Source organism: Balaenoptera borealis, assembly GCF_965194805.1.
Source record: "Balaenoptera borealis genome assembly, chromosome: 8".
In the NCBI taxonomy this organism is placed as follows: domain Eukaryota; kingdom Metazoa; phylum Chordata; class Mammalia; order Artiodactyla; family Balaenopteridae; genus Balaenoptera; species Balaenoptera borealis.
Window position 1 is genome coordinate 119,422,869 of NC_138865.1, and position 13,965 is coordinate 119,436,833.

Consider the following 13,965-nt stretch of genomic DNA (forward strand, 5'->3'; position numbering starts at 1 on the left):
GTGTGTGTTGTGTGTGGTGTGTGTACGTGTGAGGTGTGTGGTGACTGTGCATCTGTATATGTGTGTGTGGTCTCTGTGTGTATCTGTGTGTCCAGTTACATGTGGTGTATGTACATGTGTTGTGTGATGTGTGTGTAAGCGTGAGGTGTGTGTGGTGACTGTGCATCTGTATTTGTGTGTGTGGTCTCTGTGTGTATCTGTGTGTCCAGTTACATGTGGTGTATGTACATGTGTTGTGTGTGGTGTGTGTAAGCGTGAGGTGTGTGTGGTGACTGTGCATATGTATTTGTGTGTGTGGTCTCTGTGTGTATCTGTGTGTTCAGTTCCATGTGCTGTGTGTGATGTGTGTGTGTCTGTGCGTACGTGAGCACGTGTGTGTGGTGTGGGAGGTGTGGCCCCTCTCCTGCAGGGCGTGAAGGGGCCTGATGTAAAACGCACCCTCTCCCTGGGGAGGGTGGTGAGTGGAGCCGTAGGGCCGCCGTTTCTCCTTCTCCCCTCAGCAACTCCCAGGACAACCGGCGCTCAGGTTACCTGAGACCCCAGGGCTCCTGGGCGGAATGTTCCAGGAAGCGGGTTGCCAAGATCCATGGGGAGCGCCAGCCTCCGTGGGGGGCAGAGGTCGCCGGGCCCGGTGGGAGGCCGGCCCCGGGTTTGAGAGCCAACCCGGCTCCCCTGCTCACTGGCTGTTTGCCTTGGGAGAGTCAGCCCACCTGCCTGGACCCAGATTTCCACTTCTTAAAACGTGGTGAAAATCTCACCACCTTCACCTGGCTCTTGTGACGATCAAGTGAAATAACGGATTCAAACCGCAAGTGCTGTGCCCAGGTGGGTTACAAAGGTGACGATTTAATCTGCTTTTGCACCGGGAAGGCAGCCACGGGCGTGAACGCCTGGTCTGGCTGTCTCTGGGTCCAACCACTCAGAAGCGGGACAAAGATCCCACCCAGCGGCCCTGCTTCCGGGCTCCAAGGGAGCTCTCCCAGGTTCTGCTCGGCGACAACTCTGAGCCCTCTGGACCACAGGCTGTGGGCGTGACCCGGAGATGGCGGTGTGGGAGAGAAGCCCCAAATGCTCCCTCGCTAAAGCCCACGTGGCTCCCAGTGGAGCTTTTCGCCTCCTCCTGGGCAGCCCTGGGGGAGTCCCCATTCCTCCCTCCCTCCCTCCCTCCATCCATTTCATTCATTCACCAATATTCCCAGTGGGCCATGCCAGGGAAGAGTGAGGCCTTGGAGCTGGGACGGACCTTGCTGCCAGCGTGGGCACACAGATGCACACACACGTGCACACACCCTGCGTAGACTCACCTTCTCCAGTAGCTGCCTCAGCTGTTTCGTGCGGGCATCCCGTGAACACATGGTCTGCTGGGGGGCAACCACAGTGCAGATACACCTGCCCTCACTGTCCTGGGCAGAGCTGTACACCTGCCAGCTCTCCTCAGGGTTGGTGGGCAGCACCTGGAGGGGAGCAGGTGGGGCGAGGGAGAGGGAGGGAGAGAAAGTGAGACCAGAAAGCAGCGCACCGGGGATGACCGTCCACGTCCAGCCCCCGGGAAAGGGCAGAAAGAAGTGGTCCAAAGACATGTGCCGACCGTGGGGAGGTACAAACAGGGAGGAACACAGACAGTCTCCCATCAGGATCCCCAGGGCTGGAAGGGAGTCAAACAGGCACGACTCTTTAAAAAATTGTTTTAATTCAAGGGATTTTTAAATTTAGGGGATGTTTGGAGTTTTGGCATCTGACCCAACTGATAGGTTAGGTGGAAGGGAGGGGTGACCGGAGACGGCATGCTGGTTGAGGAACAAGGCAGGAAAGCAAGTGGCTGGCTGACTCACAACGGCACGGAACTGAGAAATAAGACCTCCTCCCGTAAGGTGAGCAGGGCAGGCTGGTGCAGCCTCTCTGCTGCTCCCTGGTACTGGAGAAGCAGCCCCAGTGGTACTAGCCGGGATCCAGCAGCCTCTTAGCCCAGAGCTGCAATGACCCCGAGCCCCAGCAGTGTTCCCGCTGGCAGTCTGGTGGAGGCTGCCCGCGAAGATGCTGGGCTTCAATTCCGCACAGGCTGCCACCCACTAGCCATTGGGCAGATGTCACCAAGTTGCTGGTGACATGTTGGGCAGGGGTCACACCCAACCTCACTCCTGAGGTGTGCCCAAGGACCGTCACGAAACCAGAGCTGCACATGGCCGCTGACATGGTGACATGGCTGGTGTCACCTTACAACACAGCTCAGGTGGTCCCGCCCATGTCCATGGGGCAGACAGACACCACTGTCCGAAAACACCCCGAGTACAGACCCTGCAGCCTGCCCGGTGGCCTCAGGTGGTCACCTCCCTGCTATTTTTAGCGTTGGTATGGGGAGAAGTTGGGTGGAGGGAATCCACACTAGATACATTTCATTTCATTCATTTCCAACCCCAGGAGCTCAGGACCCAGAGGCAGGAACAAAGTCATCAGGAAGAAAATGCTGCATGCAATTCTCGGAAGAGCAGGTGAGGTGAGCGGATGACGGTCTTAGAAGGGGTCACCAGGAGACCTCCTCCCCGAGCACTGCGCCCTTGACAGCCCAAAGGGAGCGTGAGAGGAAGCCGCGTGTCCTTCACCTCTCCTTTTGGCTTAGAGGAGGCGAGCCTGAGGCGCGCCCCTTCCTCCGCCGGCGGCCGTTCCCCGGTGGTTCCGGCTCAGCCTCGGCTCCCGCCACCACCTAAGTCAGTCCAGTCCAGAGGCGTCCCTGGCCGCTCACCCCCTCCCCCAAGGCATCGAGAAGCTTTTGGGTAGGCAGGGTGGGAGGAGGGCGCGGAAGGCGAGGGGCGAGCCCCGCAGCTGAGGCTCCCCGGGCCCCGCCCGGCCCCTCTGCACCCTCCGCCGGCGGGGACCTTGTGGATCTCCGCATGGGGTTGGGGAGAGAAAGACGCCTTGGGACTTTGAGGGCAAGAGCTCCGGAGCCCGCCCGCCCTGGCCCCCTCCGGCCGGTCCAGTCCGGCTTTTGCAAAGTGGGGCGGGCTCAGTTCCGAGCCCCGGCTGGACCCAGCCAGACTGGGGTCCACCGCGTCTCCACCCCTTACTTGCTGAGTGACCTTGGACAAGTCCCCAAGACCCCTGCTTCAGCTTCCTAACCTTATCAACAAGGGACTTATTAGTTGAATGAGGACTCCAAGCCTCTGAGTCCCTGGGCAGGCTCCCCGGCCCCGCGAGGGGACCGGGCAGAGGCAGCAAGCGCCACACAGAGGGGACCGCGGTCGGAGGAGTGGCCGAGGCTGGGGTGTGGGGAGCAGGGTCGCCACCGCAGCGCGCAGGAGCCGCCTCGGCCCCCGCGCGTGCCCTTGCCCCTGCGCCCTGCTCCCCCGCGCGGCGCCCTCCCGCCCGGGGCCGGGGACCGGGAGGGAGCGGGGAAGGAGGCCCCGCCAGGGCGGGCGGCGGGCGCACTTACGCCGGTGCTGCGGTCGAGCGTCCCGCCGCTGGCCGCCGAGAGCTTGGTGGTGTTGAGGCCCACCAGCGAGGGCAGCGTCTGGGACATCCAGTTGGTGATCATGGCCATGGTGCTGAGCACAACCCCGATCTTGAGCAGCGGCACCGACATCGCGCCTGGAATGCCTCCTGCGCCCGCGCCGCGCCGGCGCCGGCTCCGCGCCCCGGGCAGCCTTCAGGCGGCGGGCACCGCGGCGGGCAGGGGCGCCTGGCCGTGTCCCCGCGCCCCCTCGGCCCGCCGCCGCCCGCCCGCCGCCGCCGCCGCCGCCGCCCCGCGAGCCCCGGCCATGGCCGCGCCGCCCCGGGCGCCCGGGAGAGTGGCCGCCCCGCCGCTGCCCACTGTCCTCTGCCACCCGCCCGCCGCCGGGAAGAGCCGCCGGCTCGGGCTCTGAGCGCCGCGCGGACTGCGCGCGGGGGCCGCGGCCGGGAGGCGGGGACACGTCCGGGCGGCGGCCGACGCAATCTGCCCAGGAAATGGGTGGATTTTTCCTCTCCACTCCGGCTCCCCGCCGCCCCCTGGCTGCTGGCAGCGAGGCCTGCAGAGCCCCGTAACCAAGGAGTAGGGAGGGGGTGGCCCCGGAGGAAAGACAGACCACCCCCTCCCAAGTCTTCAAAATCCGCCCGCGCAGACGGCGGCATCCCTAGCGCATGGGCTGGCCGCTGCCCTTCCACCCTCAAGGCCGCCGGCCAGCGAGGCCCGGGCACCCCTCTGAGACCCAACCCCACCCATGCCCAAGGCCTCCGCCTCGCTGCAGGGGACCTGCTTGGCGGTGGCTCCAGGCTTCCTCCAGCCCGGCAGCCCCCTGAAACCCAGCCAGGAGGGCGAACTCTTGGCGGGCTCCGAAAGCAGCCCCTGTTGGGGGGTCTCCAGCCCCGGCGCTGGGGGAGGGGGCTAGGGGAAAGGCCCTTCTTGGAGCCCGGGACAGCCAGAAGCCCTAAGGCCTTTGCTGGCAGCCGTGGACCCGCCCAGTGTGGGCTCCTGGGTCCGGGTGTGAGGGGTGCGCACGCAGCAGGGGTGCAGAAGCTGGGTGTGGGTTTGGGGCTCAGGCCTCCGCGCAGGGTTGCTAAAGCGGCCCCATCCGTGGTGAGTGTGGTGCAGGTGGAGCCCTGGTCAGGGGCCTGGGGTCTGTGGCTGGGGGGCAGGGGGTGGGGGGTGTCCTCACTGGCTCTCCGGGGTGAGGGGTCCTGATGCCCGGGCAGAGGGGCAGGGCAGGCTGGCACAAGTCCCCAGCCCTCGGCAGCATCGGTGTCAGGACACATGTAAGTCTCCTCGGAAGCGCAGGCCTGACTGGGTCAAACATCTTTATAGGGCTTTAGAATTTGCTGGAGGCTTCTACCGGGAGATGAAAGGCACTTCCTCCAGGCCTCCCATTAAGCTTTTCTCTGCTCGGTCCCCCTATGTAGCGGGGACTCAGTTACAGCCAGGATGGTCCTGGCCTGAGCATTGGTGTGAGACCCATGAGCTGAAGGGGCTCCTTCGGTTTGTTTTCCTGGTTAATGCACGGATCTGTGGCAGCCTCTGGGTTGGAAGCAGCAAATTTCAACAGTTGGGGAAGGGCGCCATCTCCCAGCTCCAGCGAGAACTGCAGGCTCTGCTCAGCAACTGCGCTGCTCTGAGTCCCGCCAGCTGGGTCTGCGGGGGCAGCAGTCCCCCACTCTCCGCCTTTCTCCTTCAATGAATGTTTAACACCGATTTAGGGCCACGGGCTGTGCCGACCCAAATCACTCACACCCGCTTCCCACTGCAGAAGGACATGGACCACTTATTTTGTTGGAACAACTTCAAATCCAACCCAATCCAATCTCCAAAACCTCACGCCGTCCATCGCGGAAGCTGCAGGTATTTACTTATCGCCTACTATGTGCAAGATGTGGGGTGCAGTGTGCTGCAGACCCCAGATCAAAACCACGACACGAGGTACAGCCTGCTGTAAACCCCAGGACAGAAGCAACAGCAACGCGATAGATCAGACTCCGGGCATGGTGCGTGAACGAAAACTTCCCTGCAACCAACCGAGCACATGCATCGCCAAGAGAGGCATCTCAGAGTGGTCACTCCGTGTACAGACTCTGGGGCCAGACAGCCTGGGTTTGAGCCCTGGTTCTGCCCCTTACTGGTTGTGAGACCCTGGCCAAGGTAATTAGCCCTTCTGTGCCTCAGTTTCCCCATCTGTAAAATGGGTTTAATAATAGCAGGATGTGTAAGGATTCAGTGAGTCAGTGCAGGAGCAGACACGGCAGCCAGTAGGGGTGCCCATCCTCGCCATCCCCGCTTTGCAGAAGACCAGAGGTGCTCACAGGGGACGCTCAGCTGAGTGACTGGTGCGAGAGCCTGTGATGGAGCTGGGATTCAATGCCCCTGGACACCTCTGCCACCTCTCCAAAGAGCTGCTTTTGGCTAAAGACCACCCACAAGAGATGCTGTTGATACAGACAGACAAATGCGGAGGAGGTATTGCTGGACCTGAAAACAGCTCCCAACACCCAGAGCTATGTTCTAGGAAGGTGAGCTCCAATTGAGCAGATACAGAGAATTAAAAAAAACCTCTCCTGATCTTGAAGAACTTCTGATCTGATTTCATGGCAGTAACGTCCCGCGGGATTTACAATGGGTACTCTAAATTAGAAGAGTGCCAACCTGGCTGGCTTGTTCAGGGGAGGAAATGAAATCCAGGTCATTTACACCGATGAAGCCAAGTCCTGCTCCAAAGACCTGCTCTAGACTAGACCACCCAAGGGTTGAGGAATGCCTTCAGCTCCCCTGGCCCGGGACTCTCCCAGACTCTCCAGGGGACAGGCAATTAGGGCCAGCCTGGAGATCTGAAACCCCCTTATCATATTTCTCCTGAGCTTGCAGTCCTGATAGGGAGCCTTAAAAGGGTTTATGGCATCCCCTGAGGCATGGCTGAGAAGCAGTCTTTTAAAAAGATTTGGGTTACTCACGCTGGGCTTGCCAAATGTGGGCTGCACCTTGGAATTCCTACAGCCCCCTGGGAACTCAGCTGACCCCAGGAGGTCAAAGCATTGAGAGGGATGGGAGGAAAAGCTGACTCACACCCCCCCACCCATGCCTTTAAATCCTAGTCGTCATCTCATTACCTGTTAGTTCTCTATAGAGAATTGAATAGATGCACTGTTTTCGCCCCTCCCACCCACCAGCTGACTGCCCGAGGCCCACCCTGGCCTCCTCTCACACCCTCTGCTCCCGCTCTAGAAAGTTCCATGCTCCTTTCATAAATGTTGCCTCAGACTGTCACATCCAGACAATGGGAGGGGAGGCCACAGCCCCACCTTGTCTTAGTTGCCCCAACAGAAATGTTGGGTCCAGTTCGGGAGAGGCACTTTGAAGAACTGGAACAGGAGAGTTCAGTGGGCACCTGGCCCTCTGGGCTGAACACATGGCTCCTGGGGCCCCACAAACATTACCATTTCCTATTTTCCGGGTAAGGGGACTCATCATAACTAGTGGAGGACGGTCTGGTTTCTATTGAGTAAGTAATCGATCCTGACATGAATTAGAAGGTGGTGTCATTATAGAAACATCTGAGAGTCAGCTCTGGGGTCCAGCTGGGTTAGGGTTAGGAAACACCCCAGAATGTAACACTTGCTCAGAGCAGAGGACTTGGTGCTGCCGGATTTTAGAGGCTTCCACACGTGGCCACTCCCCGGAGCACACACTCCGCTCTCAACACATCACCAGCATCTCAGACCAGCGAGGAGCCTCTGCCTGCGGACCCCAGACGTGGCCTCAGAAACCTCAGCCCCTCTACCAACGGTTGGTGTTGACTCTGGAGCAATCCCTCGAGTTGCTTACGGGGTGACTCAACCAATGCCCTCTCCCCAGGGGCCACGCATCACTGATTCCACCTGTGCAGAGTCACCATGACCAGATTTGGGGGCTGGACTGCCTGGGTGGGGCACAGGCACCCACCCATCGGACAGCAGAAGTGTTTACAAGCCTGAGAACTCTTCTTTGAGTCCTGCTATGCTGTCAGATTTACAAGCAGCATACTGGGGTGATGAGTCAAGTTATTGATAATATTTATGAATACACCTCTGTTCTTTCTTTGACCCTCAGACCCCCAAAGCATCACCTGAAGCAAGTAGGAGTGACTTTCCTTCTAGAGCCACCTGTGAGAGCCATGTGCACCCTGGGGACATCATTGCTGGGAGGTTTAAGCTCCCGGAGGGTGTCCTGCGTGCTCACTACACTGTTGCACGGAACCAAATTGCCCTAGATGAGCGTCTCCAGGTGAGGGCTTCTGAGGAGACAAAGCCTGGGGCTCCGGCATCTTCCATCCCTTCTCTCCCCTGGACTCTTCAATCCAGACTCTTCCTAGTCACTCACTCTCTTACTGACCATCCGATTTTAAATGTCATCGGACCGTACATCACAAACACCCAGGCCAAGTCCCCACTGCCCAGACTAGAGCGAGGAGATGGGGAAGCCCGTGTCTTCTAAACACCGCTCGAGAGTGAGGAAGCCGCTCTTGCCCATTGTCACCTACGTGTTCGTCATGGGACTTAACCTGGGTGCAGAAGAAGGGGAGACCCTTTCAGCAAGGAGGAGCCATCTTCTCTGCGGCTGCCCCATAATTATAAATTACGCCAAATGTCACAAACAGCGTAACCAGGACCGCAGGCGTGTGGGGCGATTTGGAGATTTAGATGTTACATCAGCTAAGAAGGTCTGTGTCCTTTTTCTTAATTCCTGGATCTCAGTCGTCAAGCAGATGCTGGGAGATTTGAGGGGTGCGGGGCTCCCTGCATGAACCTTTAGGCCGGAGAGAACTGAGGCGGGGGACCCAGTGCACCCTCGAAGGCGCCCTCCACCTCCTGGGGTGAAGGGGCTTGTCCGGCTCACCCAGCCTCAGTGGCAGGAAGCAGACCACCCCCAAGGGGTCTGACACCCACCCCACTCCCCAGGTTCTTCCCCTTCGAAAAGCCAAGCTCCAAGTTCAGAGCAGGCTGAGCAATGGGCCACACGGTTAGAGACACGGCTCTCAAACCCTCTTCCAAAGGCCATATGAGCTGCCGTGACGGCACCAGGTGGTGTTGAGCCGTTTCTCTACTTATTCTTCTCTCTCCATCTTAACAAGAACATGAACTCAGGTGCCAGACAGACCGTGGAGCTGCATCTGGGGTCTGTCACCTACCTGCGGGGCCACTGGGCAGGTTACTGACCACCCGCGCCCCCCTCTGCCCCTTGAGCCTCGGTTTCCTCATTTCGAGATCGAGGACAATAACACAGGGTCGCTGGGGCGGCTTCTACCCGACCCAGATTAAGCTCCTGGTGTGTGTGTGGGGGGATGTTTGACACTTGATGACACTCCAAAAATATTAACCCTCGTGATTGGTTTTCTCCCTAGTGCTTTAAGCTCCTGGCCAGTTTCTGATAGGTAATAATCTGAAAAAATGAAGAGATGCGGATTTTCCTGTTCCATTCTCTCCCCCCTTACCTGAGCCATGGGAATGACCTCAAGGCTGCTGCTTCCGGGGAAGGGGGGAGAGCATCTACGGGGCACCTCTCAGAGCCGAAAAGCAGCTCCTGTCCCCAGCAGCACCGGTCACAGCTGGCGTGTGTCTAATTCAGTTTAGCCAGTAATTAGCTTTGTATTACTTTACATGGGATGTTAAATACTGACTACAGGGCCTGATAACTTTAGTAATAAATACAACCCAGGGCAGAAAATTACCTTTCTTTTTAGTGCGGAAAGCTAAAGTCAGTGGGACGGGGAGCAAATTGCTTCCAGAGACGAAGCAGCTGCCTGACGCTGAGGATTTACAGCTCCTGCCCCCCTGGTGTTACAGAGCCTTCTCACTGAAAACGGGAGCCGCTCTCTCGTGCCAGCTGTTTGTGTGTCTGGAGATGGTCTCTGGCCAGCCCCCGAGGCAGCGGCCAACCTCAGTGCAAAGATGGGATCAATCCCATGTATGCTGAACTAACCGGTTTAGGAAAAGACCCCAATGGTCCCGAACCCCCCAACTCCCTGGACCACTAACACCCCAGCATCCAGGGCACATGTGGGCCTAAAATCTGGGGGACACGAGGGGCTGGGGCACATGAACAGGACGTCAGTGGGATCATTGGGCCGAAGTTTTGATTCAAGCAGGTGACAAAATTCATGCTTCCGTCTGAATGGACGGTTTTATTCTTGTTCAATTTGTTCAGGGCAATGGGTTGGGCTCTTCCACTCTGGCTGAATCTGAGGAGGAGAGAACAGATTTGAAGTGATGGGATTCTGAGGGGCTAACACCACGCCAGCCCCTCTGTGACACTTGCCTGTCCAGACACAGCACCCATCACCCACCCCCACCTGCCCGCCGCCGAGTCCACTCACATCTCTTCTCAGGTGCTGAGACCTGCACACAGCTAACCAAGCTCCAGAAGAGCCCACAGCAGTCGCCCCGTAAAGCCTGAGGGCACACGACAGCCCCGGTAACAGCTGGCGCTCGAGGATGCCCTGTGCTCATTCACAGCTGGAAACCTCCCCCCCTACCCCAAGGGGTCGGGGTCGTCATGTTGTTAAGAAAGACCACTTCTGGCTTGGGGACTAATGAGAAGAGATCCACTTGACTCCAGAGATAAAGCAAATCCCTCAACACTCCTTTGTCAAACTCCAGATACAAGAGCCAAGGTTCTGGGCCCTTCTCCATGCTGCGGTGTCTGTGTGCAGCCCCCCTTCTGCCTACCTGTTCCTTCCCATCTTCCTGCCCCGGCTCACCCAGGTGCAACCTTGGACCCCACGCAAATGGCACCCCTTCTCCAAAGCGTTCTCAGCTCCCTCCGCTCTGATCCCAGAGCCCTCATGCCTCTTAAACAAATAGATATGGCAGAGCCTCAGGTCTCCCCACTAAGCACCACGGCCCGGATGACAGACAGCTGTACTCAGCAACGCTAGCCCAGGTTTGACCGAGTCAAGCCCGACCAGCTGGCATCCGAGAGCTGCATGTGGCAGGAAAGGAGGACAGAACCAGAGTGCGGGTTTGTAGGGGGGAGCCATCTTCGAGCGTCAGCTAGCTTCATTCTCCTTGTTTTAAAATGGTAGACGTTCAGGCTGAAGCTCAGAGCCTTTCTCAAGGCAACCAGACAGTGGCTGGTGGGACGGGGAAGGGGAAGGGCAGCCGGGTCCAAGGTCATTGTCACAGAGCTGCCCACCCCTTTCATGCCATCACACACGGGGGATGACGTGCTTCTCTCAGGGGAAGGCGAGCTGGGCTGGGGTGGGCGGGGCTCAGGCAGCCCCAGCGCTGCCCCCCCCCCCCCAAGATGAGAGGTCAACACCTCTCCTGCATTCTGCTGGGAAGCTCCGAGGACACTTCTCAAGGAGCTTGAAACACCAGCCTTTTATTGAAAATCACAGAACAAGACCCAGTCAAGCATCTTTCCATCTGAGGACAGAGTTCATCTAGGCCCACAAACCTGGCGCGTAGTAGGCCATCCATCACTAGCTGGCATTTGACTGAGTGGCTCATTGTAAGCACGCTGTCGGGAGAACAGATGGCCCGGCCATGTGCTCTACACTCCCCCCCTGCCCCCGCCCGTCTGCCTGAATCCTTCGAGCAGCGCCTGTGAAGTGCAGGTAAAACCCATACGTTTCTGACTTGTTCCCATTTGGACGGGTCCTAATCCATAAACATGGTGGCCCTGGAACCTTGTGTCCACGTCCCTTGGAAGGGCCCTAAGACTGAGGGTGCCGCTGTGGGAGCAATTTACCTAAAGTGGAAGAGGGAGAGGGTGGAGGGGAGACAGACACAACTCAGTCACCACTGCTCTGCTCTCCTTTTCCTGAAGCCCAGAGGTATTTTACTCATGACCCATGTAGACTGCATTTCTCCTGACACCATGCAATGTGGCTTCCTAGGATCGAATTACTTCAGGATCAAGAAAGCAAGGTTCTTAGGTAGGGGTGTCCCCAAGGAGCTCTCAGATTATTCAGAGCAGCCCAGCCCTGTACCCACCCCCACCCCCAATCCCAGTCCCTGCCTTAGAGGTCACTGATAAAGGTGCGAGGCACCTGGCCTGACCCCGACGAAGCCCACCTGGGCAGGACCAGGGTAGCCCGGATCCCTGGAGCTGGTGGCTGAGCCACTCTCTGACCCCTTCACAGATCTGAGCTGGTGGGAGAGATTTTCGCCAGGCGAGCCTTTGCTCCAAAATCCCACCACAATTAGGGATACTGGGCTCCCAGTGGAAGATTCTGAAAGCACAGCCTCAGAGGCAGGCGCGGGGAGGGCAGGGCCTGCCTCCCGGCTGTGGTGAGGAAGACATTCCCCTGAGAGATGCCACAGCTCAGCTGCAGAAAGAGGAGACTTCCAAAGAAAACAACATCGTTTGCCTTCCTGGCCCCTGGAGGGCCTGGGCTCGGGGAGCTGACCAGGGTCCTGAAGGGGATGGTGCGGGCAGCCGCGTGGGCAGGGGCTGGCCACATTCAGACGGCTGGCGCCGCCAGCGTGGCCAGGCGAGGGCTCTCACCACGGAGACAAAGCTTCCAATCGAAGCTGAACCAAAAGTTTCTTCCAAGAACAGGGGACCTTTAAAAAGACTGAGAAGTGAACCTCTGGAGGAGGGCGGGGAACGAGGGCTCAGGGAGCCTGGAGGTGAGGAGGCCAGGAGGGCTTGGAGGGCCCAAGGGCAGCCACTTCCAGGGCCACCCAGACCAGCCAGCTCTTTCCCGAGATGTCTAAATAAGGCGCACGCTGCCTGGCTCTATGTCTGTGGGGTGCGCGCTTGTGGAAGAGTGTGTGTGAGTGTGTGTGAGTGTGTGTGCACGTGCATCCATACGGCGTCCATTCACAGAGCACGAGTCTGCCCCTTGGGCAGGCCTTTCCTGCAACCAAGAAAACGTCACTCCCAGAGACCAAGCAGAACCTCTCCAGGGGGCCTGGCTGGTTGTCTGTATGGCACCAGCAGGGTCGCTGAGGTTAAGCGGGACAACAAACCCTTCTGATGCTGTGGCTGAGGCTGCACTTCCCGGCAGAGCCAGGGAGCCGGCAAGGGCTTCAAGGCAAAACGAGGGAAGCTTATTCCAGAGCCTTCTCTCCTGTGATCTACCTCTCACCCTCTCGTCTCTCCTTTGTTTCCTCTTGTATTCTGAGAGGGAGGGAGGCACGGAGGGAGAGAGGGAAGGAGGGTCGGGGCAGCTGGCTCTTGGGGCCAAGGTGCTGGCAGCCCACCCACTTGCTGGACTTGCAGCCTCTCCCAGCTCAGACCGTGGCACAGTGGCACCATCCAAAGGGCATTTTAATGTCACTCTGAGCAGCCTGGCTCCCGAAGCTGGCAGGCTCTTCCCAGCACCCTGGTGCCAAAGCAACACCTCCAGTCCGGCGCTCCCAGACAGCCCTTCTCCTCCCAGACGTGCCAGCTCCGAAATGCATTTTTAAAATGGAGAATACCAGCCGGAGACAGGCTCTCTAACGGTACATTGTTCAGGGATGGCGAGCCCACTTAAAATGCCCAGCGGTCCCCACACACACTTGCCACTCACACTTCATGCCGCGCATGTGGCCACAACCGCCCCCCAACCCTCCACATGGAGCCCACAACGCACCCCAGCCCCAGACACGCCGCCTGCCCTCCCCGGTCTGGTCTCCACGGCACCATTCCCACCGCCAGCCCAGGGAGCCCCAAAGGCAGCATTATAGCCAATGCAGGATGCTCCAGAAGAGGGATGCAGGGGGTGGGAGTTAGGTCAGATCCACCTCTGAAAATGCCAGGGGCTTGGACATCCTGCTCTGTCTTCCTCCCAGGTGACAGGAGCAGACAAATGACCCCCCCCTCCACTGCTGCCCTTTGAACTTCTCAGCAGGGAGTGGTCAGCCAGGGAGTCCAGGAGGGAGGGACAGGGCTGAGGGTCCTGGGGGGCACGGCAGCACTCTCGGGTCAGCCTTCACCCCTTCCTCCACCCCAGGTGCGCCTGGCACTCCGGCCGTCTCCCCAGCCCCTTGGCTGGGCGCCCGGGCAGGGGTGCCGGGCCGCGCGGTAGCTGCTCCCCGACTTTGCCGGGCTCCCCGGGGCCGGCCGGGCGCCTCGCAGGCAGGGAGGAAAATGGCGTTGGATGCACGTACTTGAGTGAGTTCAGTGCCCATCAGGATGAGGAAGAGGAGGCTGAGGAGCTTCCGGGCCGGTTGCATGTCTCGCGAACACCTCCAACGTCCTGGCGTGCGGGGAGCCCTGGGTGCTCGGCGGCCGGCGGCTGCGTGGACGCGGACGCGCTCCCGGCTCTGCTGGCTCCGCGGCGGCGCCCGGCAGTGTCCCCGCGCCTTCAGCACCCGGGGCAGGCGGCGCGCGGGGTCTGCTGCGCGGAGCCTCTGCTCTGCATCTCGAGCGGCTCCGCGGTCGCCCGGCTGGGCGGCGGGCGGCGGGCTGCGGGCGGGCGGGGCGGGCCGCCCCTAGGCCCCTCCTCGGCCCCTCCTCCTAGCGGCCCCGCGCCCGCAAAGCTGGGGCGCGCAGCTGGGCGGCCCGGGTGCCAAAAGTTTGCCGGGGAAGGGGAGGGGCGG

General features: G+C 59.7%; 1 protein-coding gene across 3 annotated transcripts in view; it reads right to left on the bottom strand.

Moving 5' to 3' along the window:
• OLFM1 (olfactomedin 1) overlaps positions 1 to 13,735 on the bottom strand; it is a 36,691-nt gene extending 22,956 nt beyond the window's left edge. Inside the window, exons 1-2 of one of the 3 annotated variants that reach the window (XM_082403186.1) lie at positions 13,534 to 13,735; positions 1,305 to 1,454 (exon numbers count right to left, since the gene is read on the bottom strand). In XM_082403186.1, coding sequence (XP_082259312.1) covers positions 1,305 to 1,454; positions 13,534 to 13,599 — 216 coding nt within the window. In that variant the 5' untranslated portion in view covers positions 13,600 to 13,735. Of the gene's footprint in view, positions 1 to 1,304; positions 1,455 to 3,427; positions 3,711 to 13,533 lie in introns of those variants that run through there. The other 2 variants (XM_082403185.1, XM_082403187.1) reach the window with 2 other exon arrangements.
• Between the last annotated feature and the right edge of the window lie 230 nt (positions 13,736 to 13,965).